This window comes from Styela clava, chromosome 3 (assembly GCF_964204865.1).
Source record: "Styela clava chromosome 3, kaStyClav1.hap1.2, whole genome shotgun sequence".
Taxonomy (NCBI): domain Eukaryota; kingdom Metazoa; phylum Chordata; class Ascidiacea; order Stolidobranchia; family Styelidae; genus Styela; species Styela clava.
This window is the reverse complement of record NC_135252.1, coordinates 13,850,258-13,876,231: the sequence shown is the minus strand read 5'-3', so window position 1 is coordinate 13,876,231 and position 25,974 is coordinate 13,850,258. Positions and strand designations below refer to the sequence as shown.

At 33.3% G+C, this 25,974-nt stretch overlaps 3 protein-coding genes across 4 annotated transcripts; 1 reads left to right on the top strand and 2 right to left on the bottom strand.

Moving 5' to 3' along the window:
• The first annotated feature begins 549 nt into the window (after nucleotides 1–549).
• Nucleotides 550–4,285, top strand: LOC120342790 (uncharacterized). The gene is made up of 2 exons (XM_039411771.2): nucleotides 550–1,138; nucleotides 2,821–4,285. Exons 1-2 carry the CDS (start codon nucleotides 1,111–1,113, stop codon nucleotides 4,224–4,226), a joined length of 1,434 nt encoding a protein of 477 aa, XP_039267705.2. The 5' UTR covers nucleotides 550–1,110; the 3' UTR covers nucleotides 4,227–4,285.
• Nucleotides 4,286–8,816: 4,531 nt separating this feature from the next.
• LOC120342814 (ras-like GTP-binding protein RHO) lies at nucleotides 8,817–14,045 on the bottom strand. The gene is made up of 4 exons (XM_039411800.2): nucleotides 13,750–14,045; nucleotides 11,490–11,577; nucleotides 10,979–11,223; nucleotides 8,817–10,798 (listed from the first exon to the last, which is right to left on the bottom strand). Exons 1-4 carry the CDS (start codon nucleotides 13,921–13,923, stop codon nucleotides 10,616–10,618), a joined length of 690 nt encoding a protein of 229 aa, XP_039267734.1. The 5' UTR covers nucleotides 13,924–14,045; the 3' UTR covers nucleotides 8,817–10,615.
• Nucleotides 14,046–22,143: 8,098 nt separating this feature from the next.
• Nucleotides 22,144–25,190, bottom strand: LOC120342818 (uncharacterized). 2 transcript variants are annotated; one of them, XM_078111356.1, is made up of 6 exons: nucleotides 25,091–25,190; nucleotides 24,812–24,996; nucleotides 24,015–24,119; nucleotides 23,147–23,295; nucleotides 22,899–22,953; nucleotides 22,144–22,449 (listed from the first exon to the last, which is right to left on the bottom strand). In XM_078111356.1, exons 2-6 carry the CDS (start codon nucleotides 24,962–24,964, stop codon nucleotides 22,330–22,332), a joined length of 582 nt encoding a protein of 193 aa, XP_077967482.1. In that variant the 5' UTR covers nucleotides 24,965–24,996; nucleotides 25,091–25,190; the 3' UTR covers nucleotides 22,144–22,329. The 2 variants fall into 2 exon arrangements, with proteins under 2 accessions (XP_077967482.1, XP_077967483.1); XM_078111357.1 differs by having other exon boundaries at nucleotides 22,150–22,449; nucleotides 24,430–24,996.
• Nucleotides 25,191–25,974: the final 784 nt, after the last annotated feature.

Here is a 25,974-nt window from a genome sequence, read left to right as displayed (position 1 = left end):
TGAACAGTGATAGAGGTTAAATAATGAGACAGAGTTTGTTATTTTAAGCGACTACGGTGAACTTTAATAAATGTCACTGAAAAATGTCAATTGTAGGGTTTTCAAAACTCGTAAAAAAATAGTTTCTCTCTAGAGCAAAGTATATTTAAAATGCGAGATGCGCAAAACAGAATTAAATCCTGCATACATTCAAAAAAATTTATATATACCATGGTCTGAATTTGAAATATATTTTACCGTATTGAAAATCGTGCTGTAATTTGGCACAAACACTGAGTATATGGAAACGGTCATGTTCATCAATTTGTGACGTAATAATGATAACTATACACAAATTCGAAACAAAAGTTTTGTGTTACTAATTACCGTTTGCTGCTGAAGTCGCCGATATCAAAAATTTCGGCACAAACACTGCTATGAATATTTGATTCTCTTATCATTGTCTTTGCATAATTTTAGACTATTATGGATATATACGTGTAAACACAATGTAAGCGCGTTTTATACACATGTTTTAATAGCAATCAGTGATTATGACTGTTTATGGCAGATGAATGATAAATTCAAAACAGTAGCGGCCCGGAGTAGTAATTATAAACGGCGCAATGTTAAACACATGAAGTGGACAAATTAAAAGAAGATTAAAAATTTCGTTATAACGTGAGAACAATATTTCCTCATAAATGCCGGGCCAGATAAAACTTTGCACAAAACGAAAGCGACTTGTCAGTGTGTCATCTGCTGTCGTCAACGACAGAGTCAAATGAGTGTTTAGTGATTTTGTTTTTTTCCGGGTATAGAAGAATTAAATACGAACGATGATTCGATACAGTCGCAATTGTCTGTAAACTTGTGGCGAAGCCGTAAAATATAGGCTTCTGACTTATACTCCCCCAATCAGTTCGAATAAATAAATATTCAATTCGAATGAAAACAAATCAGTAAATATGGCAACGGTCATGTTCATCAATTTGTGACGTAATAATGATAAATATACACGAATTCGAAAAAAGGGTTTTGTGTTATTAATTGCTGTTTGCTGCTGAAGTCGCCGATATCGAAAATTTCGATCAACTTTTAATTTCGAGTAATTTCGTTTACAAAACTGCCATGGAATGTTCTGATTTTGACTCAGCAGGTATGGTGCATAATGTTTTTGCCGCTGCCACTCTTTTCACGTTTTTAGAAAATAATTATAAGGTTTCAAACAAATTTTGTTCGTTCTAGGTTGGTCATCCAGGGTCATGATTTCTGATTAAAAATCCGCACCTGATATAATTTTATACTATAAGCATAACTGTTTGTTTAATGGATATTATCCCGAATTTTAAGTTCTTTGAATTGAATTGAATCAAAAAGAGTGTATGTGCCCTCTGCATCTAAATTGTTTTTGCCTTTTATAGACTATAATTGAACCCACTATTTTCAGCGAAACAATTTTGAGGAAAATTAATACGCATGCAATTTACTAATTTGAATTTGCACATAAAAATCGTATTGACAGTATCATATTATATAATTATCAAGAAAAATATCATTCAACGAAAACAATTTTCAGAAATGAAAATATACAATAATTTATTTAATATAGAAAATGTATATTTTTATCTCAAGAGGGCCCCGAGGCGATACTTAAAACCAGGCGTTTTAATTCTAATCGAGGTCAAATAGCTTTTTAATAATCAGGAATTGCCAATTAGTTGAGGAAAATGGTCTGAGAGCTTCATGATCCAGCACGTTGAACTGTTTGACAAAAAAGACGTTTCAATACTGACTATCTTTGATTTATAATGCTATTTAAATACTATAAGAAGTTTTACAACCATTATACTCATCTAGTGGGTCAGGAAGGTTCCATCCAAATTATTATATAAGCGGTAACAATAGTAGTTAGTATCAGATGAGTGTTATTAGTTTGTTGTTATATCCAAATGTACTTTACCTCATAGTCTCCTAAAGTAATTTTACTTATAAAGCTATATCGGCATTCCCAATAAAAGTTCTTTTTAAAAAATTTTGGACTTGAATTAGAATAATTTCAGAAGGTTTACAAATTAGTCGATATACATATGTTAATAACACCTAAATTCGCTCGATTTTAAAATAATATCAATTAAATTTACATATATACTTAGTTCCGATATTTGATATGAAATAAATTATGCGCAGTACATGGATTTTTTTATTTGAATTGGAAACACATTGAAAGAAATTGATAAACGCTCTGAGACGCTTACTGTAACTTTTAATGTATTCATAGCATTTACAAGTGCCGATTAATGAAAATAAAACTCAATATACTTTATCGATAATGTTTAGTGAACAATTCTTGATTTATTCCTGCAAAAAATTGCATAAAATCTTGCCTGAGTTGTGAGTGAGATCTTGCGTGTTGCCTTATATTTTTATTGCAAAAAATAATTACCTAGATTACGAATACTTGATGGGAAAATTTTGAAAGTTTTATACCACTTCGAATTCCTTTTCTAAACTTTGTGAAAGAAATATAGTTATTTTTTTTCTCGAAATCGATCAGTTCACAAATAAAAATAAAACATTGAACAAAGTGTAGAATTGATAAAACATAATTTATAATATAATGATGTTTTTGGTTTAAATCTTTTTTTGGAACATTTTTTTTTTGAGCAAATAGATATGCACTTGGTACATTCTCTGACACCCCATGCAATTTTATCTTCGACCTATTGCTGTTATTCTGCATATGGTAATTATTGACGACCTAATTGTGCATTTGCGCTCAGATTGTCTATGGAGTCATCGTACTTTCTAAACCAATTATTTTATTCCTTTCTAATTCAGATTTCTCATGCACGAGAAACATGCCTTTCATTGAAACGTCTACACTTAAGTATATTAATGACAGTACATCAGATATCGTTTCCTACCCCAGACAACTTGACGCAACTTTTGGCACATACTTCACGAATTATCTTTGCGGAATATGCTGTTTCATATACGGATTGCTACTGTACTTACCAACGATTAGGCTAAAAGTTCTGAAAAAATCCAGGGGGAAAAAAGGAATACATCACGAAACTCGTATTGACAATGTCGCAAAAAATCAACTGTGCAATATTCGTAAACTGGTGCGATCAATTTCAGCTTCTCTTATAACTTGTGGATTAATGAATGTATTGTCCGGATTTGTTCACCATCACGAACAGTATGTTAATCCCGATTTACCACCATGTACCTATGGTTCTGCCAAGGATCCAAAGCAGATAAATGAAACTGATATGGACTGTTTGGATGAATACGACGCTTTACGTCCATTTCTCGTGCCGTGGTTTATGATCTGGCAGATGGCTAATATCTCGGGCTCAATATTCGCTGGTTTCATGCTTTTCAACGCTTTTCTTACGATAATATGTGAATCTGCTAATTTTTCAAAAACTTCAACTACATTTCGCGTAACAACAAAATTTCAAAACAATTTATATACTGCAAGCGTATTTTTTGGTATTTTCGTCTTGATCCAAGTGGTTGCACACGTATGGAAAGCAGCGGATTATGCATTAGGTGATTTGAACTCGGGCACTGTTTCAATTTCTACAGATGGTGGAAGCATTGTGACTCATGATAAAGATTACCATATTGAAATCAAATCCGTCGAAGAAAAATTCAAAGAACTCTGGACTCTGAATATTGTTATAAAATCCTTAGCGGTCAGTGTATTGACATACTGTGTCATTGTCACAACATTATGCATATTGCACTATAAGAGTCCAGAATTTGGTAATGAAACAACTCCATCGCATTCTACTCACACCGCCCGGTGTTCAGCAAATACCTTCGGACAAGATTTATTACAACCCTCAAGAAATGAATCATTATCGACCCAATCGTCCAATAATGAAGAGCAAACCAATAACATTGATTCAACTAATCTATCCACATCTTTTGAAGTTTTCCAACATGATATCGAGATGCATGCGCGCCAAAATCGGATTTTGATACCATTGTTACGATGTATGAGTATGTGGACAATCTTTTTTAGTGGAGTAACTCAACTAATATTTGCAGCACGTTGTGGTGTGGACGATGGAAAAGATTGCCCGCTCCCTAAAAACTTCAACCACAATGCAGTTTTTCACACCATTTTAACTTTGGGGATGACATTTTGGTTCTTTACTGAATATGTTAACTACAATCAACAAGCTAAATTTATTAGGGAACAAATCTATAAAGTTCAAGACAAACACTAATTTTAGCTTATTTGTAATTTATATTAATTTTGTAAAATATATGAAATCGAAGAGTTGCTGATTGCTCATTGCACTAGGTAATCTTGAGAAGTGAGTGGGTTTGGACAAAATTAAACAAAATGTTTTGTTTAAATATTTAGGAGTGATAAAACAAAAACATTATTGAAAGCGCGAGACTTACTAAAGCATGTCATAACTACATGCATGTTTGTTCCAACCTAATGCGGTAAAATATATATTGCAAATACTATTTGGATAACCTTTTAGTGAGCGAGTAATTCGAATGTTCTAAAGGACAAAAGTAACATGTTCGTTATAATAATTAAACTCACATAGAGCAAATTTCTTTTATCCCATTTGGTTGCGTTGTTAGAACATTATTTAAATTTACTAACTGTTATCTTTATGACATTGGAATTTTGAGATAATCCAAATTCAAGCAAATTCAATTCAATTTCAAGGACTTAATGTTTACAAAATAAACCTGACATCGGAAAAGTGGTAACATATAAAAGTTTTCGTCCAACAGTGGCAGGTTGGCGACGGGTTGTTTACTGAATTTTGATGGCAATAGATAATTAGATAAATTTCTTCTAACTCATGCCATATGAACGTTGGGCCGTTATAAATATCACGTTTAAAGGCGTTAAACAACAAATAAGCGTACGCCATTATGTTATACTTAAATCATATAAAAAATAATTGAGACTGAACGATATTTTCTGTTTGTTTGAGGAAATGAATATTTTTTCCTGATACTCATTTTTCGCAATAGTTCTCACGGTTATCCCCTGAACCAAATAAAATTTATAAGAACTCACAGCTTAGCGATTGAAACGGATAACGATCGAGATACAAATTTCGTGTCCATATACTGAGCATTACTCTATTGTCGTCAGTAAACATGCTGCAACTACAACCATTCATTGTCTTTACCTTCCAATTTAGAAAAGACAATTAATAAGAGTTGCTCTTTGAGTCATTCTTTGATAGACAGTGGTTGTCGCCTTTTATTTATCAAACGTGGAAACATTGCCAGGTCTTACAAGCTGTCTTCTACCATGTTTAGTGCAGTATAAGCATATCCGCAAAAGTTGCAGCTCTATAGCTTGGAAATCCTTTACTCTAAGTCAGTAATGTCTGTCCCACATTATCAACTCATTATGAAATCATTCATTATATTTTTCTGTTCCCCGCATGAAAAGTTTTTACCCTAAAATCAGACAGCACGTTGGAGAAATATTTTATATCAGTCATCATTTTCGGGTCTATTATCAATATCAATACAAATTTTATATGTTTTAGCATTGTCATATAATATCTGACATTAACATTAGCTTTGTAAGAAATGTCGGCTTAATCCAAAATATCTGCATAGACATTCAGTGGCGTTTCTACGTAGAATGGCGCCCATAGCAAAGTGTAAAAATGCGCCCCCCTTGATAGTTGTTTGGGAATTTATAATGACTCTTATTGAATTGAAGTACTTGTACATTATTATGTGTCTAAAAATACGAGTTTCAATTATTCCCAATTTGAAATTATTTTATTGAAACGTTTTTATGATTATTACTTTTTGCAGGCTTTGCGCCCCTGTTCAAACAGCGCCCATGGCACGAGCCATGGCTGCCACACCCTGGATACGCCACTGTAGACATTGAAGAAGAACTGGAATTTAAAAAAATTTCAAATCTTATTGTTGAATATTGGTATTCAAAACTTTTTTCGGGAAAGTTCAAAATATCAAAAACGTAGAATATGGAAAATTCCAACGGTAAACAGAATTTCATTTTGAATAAAATTAAATACAAAATATAGATAAAGAAACAGTGGCTGGCCCTTACCAGAATAATTAAGTTCTCGACAGATCTTAATTTCATGAAAGTTACATTGAATAATTCAAAATGTGCTTTTTGGCTACATTTTATTAGTTTGTCCCATGTTGCGTTACTGCCGGGAGCGTTTTGAATCCCAAAACATTCAACTAATCACTTCCCAGCAGTCAGACGTTGTCAGGCAGCACGAAACATTCAAAATACCTTCTGCATATCGTCTTACGCAAACGAATTGCTACGTAAACAAACGTTAGACTCTTCGTGACATTGGCCAATCAGCGAGATGCAAAAAGTAACGAAACAATGCCACTTTTCGCACCCGCTCAGACACTTTTCTCACTCAGACAGATTTTCAGACTTGGTCGTAAACATTACCTCGTTTTCGCGATTTTGAATTCTATTCGTTAGGTTTCAGTTGTGTTTCGGAAATTTAAAATTTAAATCAAATAATTCAATGATCACTTTGTCTTCTTAGGAGTTTCAGTTTAATTGCAGTTATCAAAAAATCAGTGTAGAAGTTGCGCGATAGACTAGGCTAAAAGTCTTTACCGGTACTTTTAAAAACAGATTGTTGAATGCTATGAATCAGAATGATGGTTTGAAACAAATACCCCATGTTACAGGCGCCAACTCTCGAAACCACTCTCAAAATAAGCGCCGAAAATTTTGCAATGGTAATTGGTAAAGTATGGGAAGAATTTTCCGGGGTCCAAAGATCGGGGAAAGGTCCATTAGCGTTTTGTCAATGCAACGCAAACCGCGTTTTCTAGATGTGGAGCGATTTCCTCTTACAGGGGAATGAAATAAATGGATTTGCTGGCACAATTGCTGTCGAATACATTTCAGGGTAGATTTGCCAATAAACCATACTGAATCTTTCAATGCTATAACGTTGATACCGCACTACAGGATGTTTTTTTTACGCCAGGCCCATTGGAGCATTTGTATTGCTACAGGGTTGATCTTACAGATAATCACTTGGTGTCGTCAATTATTGCGCGGGAAGCCAGCACAACCTCAACTAGTTGCGCCATTTGCATTTTAGCTAACGGTATGTCTTCTGAATAACGGTACATTCAGCACAATATTCAGGTAAGTAAAATGTACTCGAGTTATGCTGTTATATTATTTTGCCTTTTTGATTGTATGAGTGATAAATTGGAGGTTTTCGGGCCAATAATTCGTATCTTAATAGAAAAATGGATTCGGATCAATGAAAATTAAATCTTGCTTATTTTATTCAATAAAGATTCAATCCATGCTTTACAAAGGTACTTTCAATAAATTGTATTTTCCACTTAAGATTTCAGCTACATATTTTATTGACGTGGTAATGATCGTGAGAATAGTTTTCCTGTTTCACCCTCGGCCTGTATCAACATCTGCAAGGGTCCCACGCTACCTATGCATTGTTGGTGCTCCCGAAGTATGCGAACCAAGATGGCGGACATCGGAACGTAACATGGGTTAGGCGATAATTTTTTTCCAATTTTCCTTATTTTAGTCCTATTATCAGTTCGAAGACTAGCCAAGAGCCTCCCGTAGTATTTATACATAAAATTATGGCCTAACCCTAACCTAGTACACATATTACATTCAGATGTCCGCCATCTTGGTTCGCATACTTCGGGAGTCCCGCATTGTTTTTGTATTTTCACTGTAAAAGTTGTACTTTTTAGAAAGAGCCATGGATCATAGGGTGTCACAGCTCTGATAACGTCCACAGTTTTCTGTGATTCACTTCAACTGTGACAAATGTTTTTTTTTGCTTCTTTTTGTTAAGAACTGTTCATTGCTTTCAAAGGTAATGAAATAATAGGCCTACAACCTTTTCTATTTTCAAAGTATATCACCATTGTTGAGCAAAGTTCTTCGTGATTGCTATGTAAAAAACATCATCTGCTCTGTTTGCCAGTTATACCATATTGTCAACTTTGTATGAAATCTCATCACAGTTGGGCTGCTACATGTTTTCACCTATTCTTCTAGTTAATTTTCTATACAACACCCAGCTGTTTTTTGTAATAAATTTGTAGAGATATTTCGGACTTTGTTGACCAAAACAAGTATATGATTTGTCCCAAACTGGGACTGAAGGCTTTCGGTTTAGTTTTTGTCATATTCGCGTCATAACCGACAGCATAGACGCTTTGAAAATCTACTAAGATAAAATGGGCACATACATTATAATTAGGTTCTTACTCCATAGTGACACCTTGTGTCTCATCACTAATTAATTAATAACTCGCTAATTATACGACATAATTTATCAATAGGCTTCTGGTACGACATATGATGAATGAACATGCAAAATTTGGAGCAGATTCAATCTAGCTTTCGTGAGATATTGCGTGCATCTAACAGACAAACAGACAGACAAATACCTATCAACATACTTACCGATTAAAATCGATAAGTAATAAACTAGGGTTGCCATACCGTCCGGAAAATTCCGGACATGTCCGGAATTTAGGGTTAAATTTTGCGTACGGGAAGAATTTAAAAAAAATGCTTAAAATCCCGGAATCTGGAATTTTACTGCATCTGCAATCGTATTGTGCACACTGATAATACAGAACATTTTTATTTCGTGCCGTATGCATATTTTTTACTACGAGGTCATGAAAATAGTCATTCACTGTCCGGAATTTTGCATTTTCAAATATGGTGACCCTATAATAAACTAAAAAAGTATTGTGAAGAATGACAATTAATTATTACTAATATATAAATAGAACAAAAAATTAAAAGCTCGTTAGCAGTGACATTACAATATGAGCCACAACGTAAAAATCGCATGGCGTTATTGTAATGATAGTTTATTTGAAACATAAATAGAAGAAATAGAACTCAAAATAAATTGCAGACTGCCATTTATAAATACAATAGTAGTTAGAATGCATGGAAGAGAGAAAAAGCAGAATAAAAACCAATACAAAACGGATTTGTACTTTTTACGGCCAAATTTTCAATCAAAATATTGTAATTTTCAAATATTAAAACATTGATTTTAATAAACTTTTTTCTAGTTGAACCGTTAGCCGCGTTATCAAATGGACACGTGTTTTAAATTCACTACCGATCTAAACAGATTTTATTTACTGCCAAGAATTTATATTCGATCAAAATATCTGTGAACTGTGTTTTCAAATTTGATAAATTGGACAGTCTGTTTGATATTCCAATATAGTCGTGGGACTTAGTCGCTCAGCTATTTAAAACGTGATTTTTCTGTTAAAAAATGTTATAAATCACTGAATGAACTGAGAAAATCTCCAAAATATAGCAGTTGCAAATTATCATAAGCATGTTCACACAACTAACCAACCAACTGAGTATAAGATTTAAATACAGGATCGTATAAAACTATACAGTTTTTCATTTATTCGTCCCTGGTTATGTGAATGTAATGCGAGTCTTAAAAAATATTGCAGAATAATTTCGATGAATGCACAAAACACGAGATTGCAGACATATTTATATTCAATTACAAGGGTCGACTATTGTTTAATATTGTATTAAGATTTAATATCCAACTCATGGTACATTGTACTACTTAAATAGAAACGAATTTATTATTTGAAGTAAGAAACTTCATCAGCAAGCAATTGTGCGAGCATCAGTCTGTCTTTGTATCCCGACACTGACACAATCAGTACAACTGATCAATATATACGTGTGTACCTGAAGAGTTTTATATACATATACAGCCTATGAGAAATTGCAATCAACAGCTCGTATGAACGTTAAGCATTTAGACTCAAGATCAATTAAACAGTCGTGTTAGAAATCGAAACCGTTTTCCTAAGAACTTATATAAAACTGAAAATAGACAAAATCAATACAATTGCGAAATTCAGTTCTAGTGCGCTGCAAAAAATAATTGAATATGATGTCATTTATCAGTAAGTATCACTGGTCACGGGTAAATGACACTGGTCACTTTTACCAAATATATTAAGCGTTATACTTGAATAGAGAGAAGCAGGTGGATTTTAGCCAAACGACCAGTACTTATTGATAAGAAAACTCGTGTTTAATTATTTTTTTCACGACTTTTCAACAGTGTACTAGATGGAAAAGTGTGATGTCAAATTTCCTAAAACGCGATAAGAACATTCAGTCGTTACAGCAGCAAAGTATTTCGACTTCAATTATATCTTTTTTTTATTATTATAGCTTGTAACAATGGTTTTATTGTCCATCGCAATAAGAATGCGGCTGGTACTAACGCAACAGATATCGAAGGGCCGTGAAAAATCTAATTGTTTTTCAATTTAATTTTCTATATGAATGGATAAATATATTCTGTTAGGTGTCGTTGCTTTAATTTGCTCTCCCCTTCTATACAGCTCATTATTTTCAGAATTATTTATTTTAGGGTTTGTTTCATTTCTTGGCATCTTGGCATACATATTGATTCTGCTTTAAAAGCTTTTACAATTCAGTTCAATCCAGACCCTAAATATTTCGAAGCCCGGCTTAAGTGTGAACGGTAATTATAGGCATGTTTTGTAGCAAGTACGCTACATCGCATCTGATCTTCCCGCATCTTCATAATATATTACAATTGGAGCAATTATTGAATAGAACAGGAGATTTCCCAGAGTTATTGTTCGTGTCAAGTCCGACCGCAAGTCTTGACACAACTCGAAAAACGTTATCGACATTGTCTGTCGTTTTTGCTGAACATTCCAGAAAGTTATTAACTCCGATATCTTTTGCAAGCTTTTGCCCCTGGAGTAGAATGAAAAAAAAAGATAAAATTGAATCCATGATGTGTTTGCCATCTTTATCATGAAACCGAGACAAACAATTTATAAAAGCAAAAAATTGAGTGACTTACGAGAAGTATTAACACGAACCTTCAAATCATTTTTTTTATATCGAAAAGAAAACTTTCATAAACAGTCTTACTTTTTCAGTCGTTATGATTTCTCTGCCCTGTTGTTTTAAGCTCTGCTCCAAATCTACGTCACGTCTTAAGTCTGTCTTACAACCTACGAGAATTGCGGGAACGCCAGGACAAAAATGACGTATTTCTGGAGCCCATCGAATAGAAATATTTTCAAAACTTGAAATGCTCATAACGTCATAACACATTATGATTACGTCAGCACGGTCATATGAAAGAGGTCGCAGACGATCGTAGTCTTCTTGGCCTGTGAAATATATTTATAGAATTTTTCTTAAAGAGTTTTCACGTACACTTGTTTTGCTAAATATTCGTGTATGAATTGAACTCATAGAATAGTAAATGTTAACAAGTCATAGCAAATGCGTAAGATTGAAACCCCCTAAGATTATAACATGATCACAAACATGCCGTGGGGATTGAGTATTTTTTTAGTCTAAACGGTATATCAAGAATATATCTAAATAACAACATTTACAAAACTGTCTCGTGATAAATCAAAAATGTTTATACCTGCTGTATCCCATAGTAGTAAATGCACTCGTTGATCTTCGACTTTTGTTTCTGCTGTGTAGTTCTCAAAAACCGTCGGTACGTATTCCTGTAAAATACGATATTTCAATACAGAATTTAAATACTTTTTAAATGTAAATACTGATATATTCAATTCAAAATTCGTTGGTCGAGTACATTTAGTTGAACTAGTTTTACGAATCATTTCGCGTCTTCCAAATGGCGATTTAAGATAACTTTGTTTAGTTTACTCAGCATTCAAAGGCTAGGGGTTCTAATGGACATTGCAACGATATGGTACGAATTAATACAAAATGTTTACGTGAATTCAATGTTAAGATTGCAGACATAATATATGCACGTCGTTTCATTAACAAATGATCCCGTGCTATGCCATGAAATGAATCATCAATCGTTTATACATTTAAAATTCCTGAATCAATTACTTGCGCATCCTGCCAGAAATTACATCATTAATAAATTTTGTACTTGTCTGTTTTGTTATGTATTTTGAAAAAAATTCGAAATGTTTTAAACGGCTACTGCTATATTTGATCACGTGTTGATTGGAAAAATCACTTACAATAGATGAATTCAAGAATATCAATAAAATAAATACTTTGAACAGTTGAGTGTTCTGAAATTTAGTGTTTCTAGAACAAAGCTCCGGATGTTTGCGGTTCTGTTAAATGCTAATTATTTGTAATAGTGGATGAACCGGAAAGACTCCCGAGCAGTAGGATTTATGCCAGAATATTGGCCGGATGATCAATACATAATTAATTTTTTTTTTCGTTTTTGATTTTTAAATTTTCCCTTGTTTGTACACCAAAAATTTTAAGCGGTATAATATCATTAATAATTTGTGTAGAGTTTTTCTGAAATGCTATAAGCGATTTGAAAAATAATTATATATATTCGATTATAGTTATCTGAAAGTTTCTCAAACTAAGCATCCATTCGTCCATAGTCTTCAGGGCCGCCAAAGAATTGCACAACATGACTGGCACGAAATTAGTTATTTGGAAATTAAACTGTCCACAGGCTGGACTATAAATAACGTCATTTGCGTGATCAACACACTGCAGATATTTGATGTATTCAACAGTATTTGTTTTATATTGATTAACAGAGGTGTGCTCGAATAGGTTAACAGTGATCAATAGTAAAAGATGTGACATTTTTCCAGACGATGAGAAAATGAATGTTCACAGAAACAGATAAAGGTACATTAAAAGAAATATTTTTAACAAGAAAATGTCAACCAGCTTGAATTACCAACAGAAACTTTGTAAAACAAAGCACTGTTGTATTTCAATGGTTAAAATGACTCTTGAATGAGTTAAAAATTGTTTGTAATAGATTTGAAAATTGAATATATTATATTTTATACGAAAAATATCAAAATGTACGAGTCAAATTTTAATGAATCAAAGCTCCATTTAACGTATGAATAAGCAAATTTACTTGCATAAGAGTATTTTAAAATGTCAATCTATGGGCTTCTATTAATTTTTTATTAAAGAATTGGATCAACACGGTTAAACTTTTTGAATATTTTGTAAAAGTATTTATTTTATCACGACCTGGCACGAACAATCATTGGAGTGCCGCAGTTTAAACAAGGTCCATGATCTATCGACAAAATCGTTACCATCATTTAGATTACTTTTATATTTCCACTATTTTAAATGAAAATATTCATGCAACAAAAAGGAAGAAAAAACGAGCTAATTGCTGATTTGTCATATTTTATTCCATTAAAAATGCATAATTAGTTTTCAAATAATGCTGCCAAAGCATGACAAATTTTGATACAATTCATACGTCACAGGTTTAGCAAAAACTTATAACATTGACAAATTTACAAACGTCATAATCATTAAAGGGTGCATCATATTCCAAGCCCATGAATACGATTACATTTATATTAAACTACATTTAAATCCATATATTTCAGTTTATTAGACGAGGGCCCGTGGTTTGAATATAGTTAAGCCATCCTATTATCTTCTCTCTTCTCTATGTGAACAAGAATTGTAAATTATATAAGGATTCGAAAATAATGTACTCAGTTTCAAAAAGCTATTTAAAAGCTAACTTTTACGTTTGTATCTATCACTTTGATGTTTACGACATACAATACAATGATCACGAAGCCACATATATCTCTATGTTGTCGAATACCTCAAGTCAGGTAAATTATACAAAGGATTTAAAGTTAGTTTATTACGTTTAGTATATTAATTATTAGACAAACCTCTGGAAACTCTCCCTGCGTGAAAACAATTAGTAAAGACGTTTTCCCACTTCCTCCATCACCGACTATAACAACTTTCGAACGTGGAACTTCACCAGAATTTATTCGTCCGTTCATTTTTATTGGAGTATTTTTATCAACACTTTTTCTATATCCATTCGCTTCGTATCCCATATCACCTGAGGTAATGATGCCACAGATCTTCTTCCCCTTGCTTTAACATGCGCCTCGTCGAGTAAAGATCAAACCAAAGATTAAATTTGCCTACCTTCTTTCAGATAAATTAAAGAATAAATTAATTTTTGATTCTATTATGTTAAATAACTTTTCTAAAATCGAAATTGCGGGCTTGAATTTCGTGAAAACGAGCCTGCTCTATGCTATAGAGAAGCAAACTTAATGGCAATTCAATGCTGATCCTTTCCAGCTTTTTCTTTGGAAAGATTGTTCTAAAAACAAACGTCACGCTGCGAATATGTTCCGCCATGACAGTTTTTGAAAATGTCATAAATCCATGTATTTAGACAAAAATCGAACTATGAATATATACATTATGATTCTGTTACAAAATAATGTTTTCAATGCTATTCATCCTATCTCTAAAATGCATGAAATTTTGTTTCCAAAATATAGGCATTCATTTTTGAAAATCAACGGTAGAGAAACACGTCAAAACAGAATAGAATGAAATGACTATTATTGAATGCTACTTTTAAGGTAACAAAAATTTCAATGCAAAGGTAAGGTCACGCCACTCAAGACGGAATAATTATATTATAATAAATTATCAGTAACATTTCATGCACTTTTATGTGATATCGGGCTTAATATTGGTCACAGGTCAAGAATTTCATGCTCATTTCAATACCTAAAAATTAAGGGCCAATACCTAAAAATATGGCGCAGCAATAGGTTATGCAAGCCAATTAAACCATGCCATTGAAAATGAGAAGCAAGTAGCCTACATAGTTATTAATTTTTAGAATATATCAATGCAAATGAGTACTGAGGTAAATGGCACATCAGGAAACGAATGTTAATGTTTTAATTAGTTCATTCAACTTTCGAAACGATGCAAAACCGTGAATCAGCGTACAGATGTCAGATGCATCTACTATGAACTAATTTACACTGGAGCCTGGCACAAGAATCAAAGTTCTTACGCAACAAAAGTTGTCATAGAAAAAATTGGTGATTGGGGGACAAACCTTCTCCAAATTTACAACTTAAAGCTAGTCTTCATCTTTTTTGACTCTAGCCTCATAATATTAATGCTCAACAATTACTTCTATTTATCTTCCTTATTTTTTTTTCATTTCTCTGGTCAAGAGTCATATTATCATATAGATCATCATATTATTACGCAATATAATATCAAAACATAAATTTTTTTATGTACAATTTTCAGTATTTTAAACTCCGAATAGAACAAAATAGTTTTATTTAAAGTTTGTTCGAATGAAATTACTTTGATATTTGAGACAAAAAGATTAAATAGGGCTTGAAACCTTGATTACCATCTAGAAAAACTATGTCTGTTTATAGCAATATTTCACTTTGATGAGAGAACTTACCTTTAAAATCTTCATAAATTATCTCCCACTATTTCCTATTCTGATACACGTTTTAAGTATAATGAGACTATAATCTATCTGCAACTTATGGAGTCAACCAACTCGCAATGTAGCTTGTATTCAATTAAGAAAATCAAGATTCATGTGATTTAATACAATGAAAGTACCATATATCACATGAAATTCTAAAGTCATTGGCAGTTGCGTCCGTGCTTGAAAAGGAAAATGCTGAGTAGTGAAATAGCGGCAGCACATAGAGTCAGCACTTCAGCGTGTTCTAACAGATTTCCACAACTCACAGAGACATGCAATATATATATATATACTATCCTGCTGTTTTACAGTGATTTAATAAAAATCAATTTTCCACAAACAATTGGTAAAAACGGAAATATTTCAAACCAATATTTATCGGGTTGCTGCATCTGTTTTTTGCTATACGCAGCAATATCCCATATTGAATAAAGTAATGGTTGTTTTTTTCATCAAGGTGTAATTTATATCTAATGAAATGCATGGCAAATCAAATGTCATTAGATACAGCGGTGTGCTACCTACCAATGCATTTTGCAGCACATGAGAGCTATACACAAAGAATCAAATTTACGACGCTGGCTTATTACAAACAAATACCAGATATATACCCACGGATACATAAATTCATCATCAATTTAAATGATAAAATGATACATAATATTTAGCTGTTTTAAGTATTTTACTAATCTTCAATCACCGCTGATTTTACATGAAGATCTCCGTACGTAAGGGTTTATTGTTGAGTTGCCAGGATCGTATTCGTTCCGTACTTTAGTGTGAAAAATCCTATTTGTTTTGATGGTTTCATCATCTACGAACTTCTACAACGTTTACCGGAAATGGCAATCAAGAGTAGCCAGTACTGGTATCAAGCCAAAGAACGAATGGATCGTATTGATTAACAATCTAATGTAATTCAAATCAATTTAAGCAAATGAATTTCCCTTTTCTGCTGTTTTGGAATAAACAATTGTAGGTTAACTGCTCTTATAGACTGTTGATAGTAGTGTGCCATTGAATTCAAAGGTTGTTTGTCAATATTTTGCTTGAATTTGACAGCATGTGATAAACTGTGCTGCAAAAATAGCATGCGTTCTTTACTTAATAAACACCTGCGATAAAGTGAGTTTCATAAAGGAAGTACGTTTTTATACTGTTGACAGCGTCTGCATTGCTTATAATGTTGCGGTATGTTTCACAGTCACCTCGGCGCTTATTGTTATGAAGCACAACAAAACGTCGATGAGATGATAATTGAAAGTGCTAGATAGACACGATAAGATTAATTTATTCAACTTCTACATTGGTTAGCAATTTCCCTTTAATTTCCGATATGATTCACAGTCTTTTAAACTCATGCGGAAAAACTTGATTATTACGCGTTGAGTGAAGTATGTATTCCGTATCGGGAAGCTGTGGAATCGTTACGTTAAGTGACTTAGTAATTACGGATATTTTGCAGAGAGCTCCCGTCAAAAAAAAAAACTCTCGCCACCGCTCAAAACGCAAAGAAAATAGTAATTATCCAGTTAGGGTTAGGATAAGGAATACAGATTGCGCTGCAAATTCAAGTTTTCAAATCATTTAACTTTTTTAACCTTAATTGGTTAATTACTGATTCTTTTTTAAACCGTAGCGGGGTTGTTTTTCTCGAATCTCACAATTTTTTTTATTAGTGGCCGGGGCTTTCTACATCCGTAATCATAATATAAGACAGAACCGTAAAAGTTACCCCCATTCAATAGTAAATAACACCCGTGAGTAAATCTGGAATTCTTACAAATTTTTGTATTTTCTCTGGCCATCTATAGCAACTCTAGTGTTAGTATGTGTACTGTACACTATACAAAAAAACTTTTTAATACGACAAAATTTACTTTCATAAATCTATTTCTGCATTCAGCTACTTGAATATTGAATGAATAATGATTCAACTTTAGCGTAATTTACCCTGTGTCTGTTTACATATGACATTTAGTTTTGGCAACCTTCAATATGCCACATGGTTGCTTATGCCATATAATATCTCTTGATCGATCCTAACTGTGCCATCAAAACATACCGTACATCGATACAGACTATAGCTATACTGAAAATGACTCAGACTGTCACGTCACTCAACGCACGTTTTGTTACATGCAGATTCCGAATCAATAGCAGACAAAGAAAACAATATAATACAAGCTAATTTATATAACATAATGATGTGAAAACGCATCGCCTTTAAGCCATAGATTAATTCAGTGGCCATTTCAGAACGACCTCTAAACACATATGGTGCGTAGAATTCGAAAATAATATATATATATTCATAATACGTGCCAATGCCAACGTAAATATTATTTTAGTAGTGGAATATTGTTTTTAAATTAATATCGTAAATATACCTGGTTGAAATTAATGCATTGAAATTGCCGAAAATTCATTCCTAGCTCTAAATAATTCCAATCATTTCAAAAATAAATAGGAATAGCACAATCTCTTTCTATGAAATAGCAATTGCATTAGTAAGCTTTCGTTGGATCATAGTCTACGGATGTTAGACAAAACGAGACATAACTTAATGAAACACAGTACTATTAGTGCCCTCTGTATTTCAAAAATATCAGCAACATGGCTAAATCCACTTTTATAATGACTAGAATTGTTATACTGTATTTTATATCAGTGGCGAATCCTTGATGTACAAACACTAATCCACACCATAAAGCAGTTTCTAACATAATATACTTCTTGAATGGATCAGATTATTTCATACACAGGAATTTACTATATTATTGGTCTTTTCGATAGGAAATAATAAGAAGCAATCATTGCGGGGGACTGTAGACTTATTACGCCACTATTCAGTTCCACGTTGTGAGTCTCTTCAACCGGCTATGTATCGGATGTTTACCTAATAATGTGAACATGTTGGTTCATATACAGGAGGTTAATAATATAACAGTCCGATTGTTTCCTGGTTTGTTTGAATATAGTTTCGTGTAACTAGAATCAGTAAGATATCTGCAAAACACTTACTGTTAATAATTCGCATCGATTTTTAATTTAGATATATAACCAACAAGATAACAGTTTACGTGTATTTTTTGACAAAAATGACTTAGATATTTGTTATATATATATATTGTTTTTCAATAAGATTGCGTTTGCCAATCAATATTTCCCTTCTGTCGGAACGCAAATACGAAGAAAGTGCCGTATTTTATATTACCAAATATCTATACTAAGACGACTTCTCAGACTCTATATACTGTGGTGCTCAAAATTATCAATTGAATATCTCTAAGCTTAAGTAATAAAAATATAATCATCATTGTACGAGCTATTTTTCCAATAGAAGCTCTTTAACAGGAAAAAATAATTAAAGTAAGGTAATAAATGACAAGTTCGCCTACATTACTGTTTATTTATGTATTGACATTATCTGATTTCTGAATCTATATAAAAAACATTCGTTCTCAACATTATCTCCCTTCTGTTTATTCTTTGCTTATCGTTGGAGCTCACAGATTATTCCGACATATCTTTGACAATAATCAGTGAACTAATTTTAGTTTCAGATACCTGTGAAGTGAAAACCCTGAGATCAATCAGTACATATACCAGACGTCAATGAATCACAATGACTGGCAGGCATGTATGCATTCCATTGAACACACATCAACTTTCATTAATGTGACGAAACAAGTTATGACGACATTCATGCTTCCTGTTTCACCAGAGGTGGTATGGTCTTTTATCTAGGCAAAATTCACCGCGTTTGGCTTCTACTTTGACTCATTATTATGACGAAAAAGTCAGATGTTTGTCAATGCTATAGACTTTTATACATACCTAAATATAAGCTACATGTATTTTCAGACATGGATAGGATTTAACGAAAACAATTTTTCAGTATTAAAAACCTCCTGTTCAGTACCTCACTGACCAATATAACTTCGTCATACCACTGATAGGTTAGGACATGTATACTGACCTTGTTTTTTTTTTATTTCTCGGTGTTTACAAGCATATCGAAGACTAATCAAAAATCGCCATTCATTATCAATTCAAGACATGTATACTGACCTTGTTTTTTTTTTATTTCTCGGTGTTTACAAGCATATCGAAGACTAATCAAAAATCGCCATTCATTATCAATTCAAAAACTACAATATAGCGCTATTTGTTACGCCCCCTTAACAGTAACCTGATTTTTGAAATTTACCCAAATACATTTCTGTGGATTTACCCAAACACTGAAATTACAGCTTGAATTGATGTTCATTGGAGTAAAATCTAAAGTATGCCCGGACTGAATCATGAACAACGTCATTTTGAATGCGAATAATTAATGAAAACAGCAACACACAGCCGCAATTAAAATTGCACGATTTAGAATAATCATAAACGATTTATATATGTGATTGCACAAAAATCCACCTATTCAACCAGTGATGGGTTTCAGGAGTTTCACGCGACACCGTTCTAAAAGTTAAAGATAAGACGAGCGCAACAAATGGGTAATGAACGCTGCTGACGACCAGTTGTATATTCGACGTTTCGAAAGTTATGTAGCCCATTAGATTTATGTGAGGGAAGCATTTCATGTTAATGGAGCTCACGTTGTGACATACATGTATTTTCGGAAATGGGGGAACCTGTTGTTAGTGAGTTCGATACAAAAAAGAACCTACTCTTGAACTTTTGAATCCCACCACCGTATTCAATATATCATTTCCCGCATACAGGCGTTTGCCTATGTTTCCGCGTGCTTGCATGTAACATTTTGTATTCTGTATTTTAAATTCATATCAAAAATGCCTAACATCTTTAAAGTAGAAAGTATGAAAACTACTGAGAACTCGTTTTTTATTCATTTATTTATGATTGTTATAATAAAATATTGATCAAAAAAAGTATTGGACAATATAACGCTGCAATTGTTCGATACGTGGACGAAGATCGTTGAAGTCAGATTTCTTTTTTCCATTCGGTTTACTCTTCATCGAGATGAACTACCTTTTCAGAACTACGCTCAATGAATTTCTTCTCTTCACTGTATATCCCCAAATTGATAGCAGCCCTTTGTTGACCCTTCTCAGCCCTTCTTGACAAAACACTGTTAACACTTGTAGTTGTCATTATTGCTCTTCTCGTTGTTGTCGTCATTGCCGTGGACATTATGATAAAAACATTTCAACAAGAACACATTACAGCAAGAGAAATGTATTTATATTAGTATGCTCAAATCGTTGATGACTCAAGTTGTTCAATTCAAACTGAGAACACTCCACGAATGAGTATTGCATGCTTATACCAATACAAACCAGGTCTGGTCTTTTTAATGTTCCAATTATACGCTGTTCAAGAGTCAGAAGATAATGTATCAATTTATGTTCTATCAGTTTGTATATTACTCAGCCTTATATACTCAGAAATGAATAAAAATCAATCGAATCAACTAAATTTTAGACGACTCATGCCGCATTTCCTAGCATGAATGACTGCTCTACAAATACGTTTATAAATTGCCACAATGCCTTTAAATAAATTAATCTAGTGGATTTTGAAGGATCGCTTAGCTTATTTGTGTACCGGATTCAAGAGCTCATAAATGAAACGTTTTGCATTTGATATTAGAGAAATATTCATCATAAATGATGAGTAACTATGTAAAATAACTATCGGAAAAACCGGTAAGATAAATAAAAATTATACAGTACTTTATTCTCCTCGCACATATCCTCGCATCCGTCAAAATCAAATTTATTTCCACTTGTTTGGTTGATGCAGAATCGAGCACTACAGTTCAAATACAGCTGTAATATTGAGATGGTCCATATTATGATCATAATTTTTTAAACAGTTTGACTATTTCACATTTACTTATGTTTTGTTTTTACTATGGTATACTAACTTTACCAGATCGTTCTTTAAAAGAAAAAGATTTAAAGCTAAAGTATGCTTGACGCTCATATGCAGCAGATTGCCAATTGTGGGTTTTCCTAATTTCGTATCGAAATGTCTCGTCTCTCAAGCAACTGAGATGATAATGTAAAGATTGTTTTGAAATCGTATTGTCATTTTAATAGAAAACCGTCAAAGCCTTTTTGCTGCCATGGTACAGAGGTTCACTCATTCATTGAAAGACGAAATAAATATTTTAGAATGAATAGAAAACTACGTTTCATTTTACTTATCAATATAGGATAAGATTTACATATTTATCCCGGGGGAGAGTAAAGCCGATATGACGGCCTAATAATATGGCGAACCACGGCCTCTCGTTCGGTTACCAGTTCACGTCGATGTTGGATTGGGTAGACAGTTATTGGGCACGTCAGTGGACGATCGTTTCACAATTAAGTTGTTCTTAGTCTTGTTCTTATCCTTGTTCTTTGACACGTTCTGAAAAAGTCGCTTTTCTCTTTGATTACTAGACCAACTGCTTTAAAATTTTCAGTGAGTAAAGATTATATTTTTCGCTCGAAGGTTATTACTTTTTTTTGCTGTGACGCAATCAAAATGTGGCGCTACATGTCCATATATTTGAGCATAGCTCTCTTGTTTATTTTCGGAAGCATGGACTTGATGGTGGAGGAAGCTGTAACCGACTAGAGGTTACGTGAACCACCCTACGGTGGCGAGGAATCCAGTAATTCTGTCGCACATAATTATCCCCGCATGGGGTTCGAACAAAGGGTAATCAGAGGTGCGGTGTCGAGCGTATTCGTAACGCTTAGCACGATGCGCCACATCGCCGAGCTTTGAGTACAACTGTCAAATATTTGAGGTAGAAGAGCAGTTGGATGGATGTGTTATTTTGTCAAAAAATGCATATTCTGAAAACCCGTTGTGAAAGAATTTTTTAGGTGGTTATATTTATAGTTGATCTTAATACTCTATTTGTATTTTGTTGTTTTTTGCATAATTTTTAATATTAATGAAATAAGCTCAACATATGTCATAAGATACTTGCCCGTTTTCAAGTATGTAATATCGAGGGCCAAAAACCTTCTTTATTAGGAGTTGCATAACAAGTAACCGGTTTAAGAAATCCATATTTTGACAATATTTCATTTGAAGTTTCTCGTTCTAGCCATATCTGTTAAAACAATATCAAAGTCATTACGGATTCTCCATCAAATTAAATTCAAAGATCAAAGGTCATCGATATGAAAAAAACAATAGTATTCTTTAATTTGTATTGAAATTTATTATACAAAAATATGTTATGTCAAGCTGAATCTCGATTTTTATAAAAGATAGCTAGAGCTCAACTTTTCTATTTTAAATTTGACCTATTTAGACTCCGATTTATATATTCCTGAAGTTCTCCCCAGATAACTTCGATGCGAAAAAGGGAGACTATATACCAAATAAATGTGAATAATACTTTTTGTTCCACGAACACAGAAGTAAGTTGGAAGCATTAGAAAATTTCAAATACATTTTAAATGGGATACTACTGTTTTTAGGGTGGTTAATATGGCCAACGTATATGTTTCAATATCGTTTATAGTAATATGTTCGTTTTAATAATATGACACTTACTTCAACATACAGACGTTCTCCGACCATATAACTGTATAAAGAATTCCAATTGGAACTGTTAATAAATGAAAATGGTATTAGTGGTACAACAAGCAATGAATACCGAACCAAGTCGCATATCAATATTGTATTATTTCTATTTGGCCAAGTATGTTCATTGCTGATTCTATTATGAATATTTGTTTATTGTATATCTTGAGTCCTTGACGCAATACATGAACAGGTATAGGGTGTTTTGGATAACCTACTTTCTGAATTCAACTTTGACCTTCAACGATTTTGTTTTTCCTTTTACCAATTTCTCAATATCCATCGTCTCGTTCATACTCAGTGATATATCAGTGATATCATCTGAAGTGTAGTTGAACGAGGTCGGCACTCTGCATTCCACGTGAAACTTGGAGAATAAAACAATATGATAATATTGAAATTGTGTTAAATATTTTGCTTTGGGATAGTTTATTGAAGTTGAAACTTTGTCTTGTTTTTATTTGATATATATACAGGGTGTCTCAAAAGTAAGTATACACTTTTAATTTTGATTTACTTTTCGGGTACTCATCATAGAGCGTTCATTTCTTCAAAAAATACAGTATAGATGAGTAGTAAAATTTAGGTTTTGTTTGCATTTTTTTTATCAACCCACAAAATGGCAAGAAGATTAAACCAAAAATGAGGTGCAAAATTGCGGTTTGGCAAGAAGCTGGCAAACTCAGCGCCTCTTTAACAGAGAATTTGGAAGTAATTTGGTTCCTACACAACGAACAATTCATCGTAAATTTATAAAAACTGGATCTGTAGTTGATTAACAAAGATCCGGAAAACCAAGGAGCGGACGCTTTGAGGAAAACATTCAGAGCCAATTTAATTCCAAATTCTCTGTTAAAGAGGAGCTGAGTATGCCAGCTTCTTGCCAAACCGCACCTCATTTTTAGTTTAATCTCCCTGTCATTCTGTGGGTTGATAAAAATGCAAACAATGCCTAAATTTTACTACTTATCTATATTATTTTTTTCTGTAAAAATGAACGCTCTATGATGAGTACCCGAAAAGTAAACCAAATTTAAAAGTGTATACTTACTTTTGAGACACCCTGTATATTTTTATTATACATACCCGAAAATATCCTGACAGACGAGTAATGATGCTATTTTCTTTCTCTTTATCTTTAAATAAACCAGCAAGTATCGTGTTACGATAAATGATGCTATCGTTTCCATTCTGCAAAAACACAATTGGTAAGATAGTTGCAGATAAATGATGAGATGCACCTTTTGTGACCAACAATAAGAAAATTATCTCGTTTACAGGATTCAAAGGTAAAACCTACGAACGTGAAGCCTGTATGCCATCAAGTTGCCACGGTCGAGGAAATTTTTCAGAGACTACTAATGGAAAAGTTGTATGCGACTGCCGATTCAATCGTGCTGGGAAATATTACTGACAAATTAAGTAAACACTGACGCTTTCTTATGCTACGCTTGATATATGTATTCATATTTAACTGCATGCAACTACCCGTTTTACATACCTCTATATTATTCCAAGTGTGTAAATTCATAACTTCTCCAACCAGGCATGCAAAATGAGATGGTCGCTATAATCACCACCGGGATAATCACAAAATTGCTGTGCATAATGTTTCAAATACTAATTTTAACGGTTCTTTCATTTGTGATAATATTGTTGTCTTGTAATACTCATGGCTTCTATGGAATACTTACGCTTGTAAAAGTTTTGGCAATGTTGTTTATTTAAACACATTTGATATATATAACAATAAAAAAGTAGTCGTAACATAACAGAACGCATTTGGTTGTTATTGCACGTCTTGGGTAGCTAGCTGCTTTGAGAATCGATGGCAAACGAATATGACTTCTATAGATTTTACAATTATTTCAATTTTTACCAACCTCCATCTTTGTTCCACAATCATTATATGAGAATTGTTTGGTAGCCGTCCTGCCATGGTTATATAATTTGCAATCGTTATTTTTGATGTTGAGATGAATCGGAATTTGCTTTAGTTTGGAGCTTAAGAATCTCATGTCACAACTCACTTCCATGGTTGCATCATAACAACTGACACTGCATGGATCTGAATAAAATAAAAAGATTTTTTTCGATACATACTTTTTTCAGATATGACAACTAAATAATATGACAGAATTCTGTGAAATAGCCAAACTTACCTTTTTTGTATTGACATTTGTCCCCGGTTTGTCCTTGTGGGCAATTAATGCATTAATAACCTTTAGGCAAATCGATGCATCTGCCACCATATTCGTGACATGTCTTGAAAGTAATTACAAGAACAGTTTTAATATGAGAATAGGTCAATGCGTACGTTAGCAAGCTAATTTGACTTAAACGAGAAGAACATATCATTAGGTTTGACTGAAGTAAATAAATAAGTCAGCATGAGTACGCATCTCAAAAAATACGAGTCAAAACACAAGCTGCAAACTGCTAGGTTACTGAAATGACATAGAAACCAGTATGTTCCCCAGCTTTTCATTTTAGGGGGGGGGGGGGTGTTTCGAAATTTAGGGGGTGGTAAATAATTTGCTATCAGCGATAAAACTATTTGTATTTTTCAAAAATTGGTATGTATTCAAGAAACGATGTACATGGGGGGTCCCCCGAGTTGATTGACGGCGAGCCAAAATACACAGCAGAATAAAATTGTAGGGCCAGAAAACGGGAGCGAGGAAAAGTGCGCGACGACACGACTGGGGTTCTGGGCGCGCTTAAGCGTCCTGAGCAAATTTTGAGAAATAGGCTCTAAGCTTGATTTTAGATACACCTAGCATCACAGTTTGTTATGTAATGAAATTAATAATTATAATATTTAGCTGGTTGAATTCAAGAGAAATAAATAACAAGCACGGCTTTCAGCAAGTAATTTGCAACTGATAGTGACTAATGAAGTTACTTGCTCATCTAGCATATGGCATCGTATGAATGGCTACTTATGGCTTGTTTTGTTTGTTACACATTTCACATTTTTTTGAACATGTTCGTTTGACTTTTGTATGAATTAAATTTTGAAATACGCGCGTCAACTGATCATAAT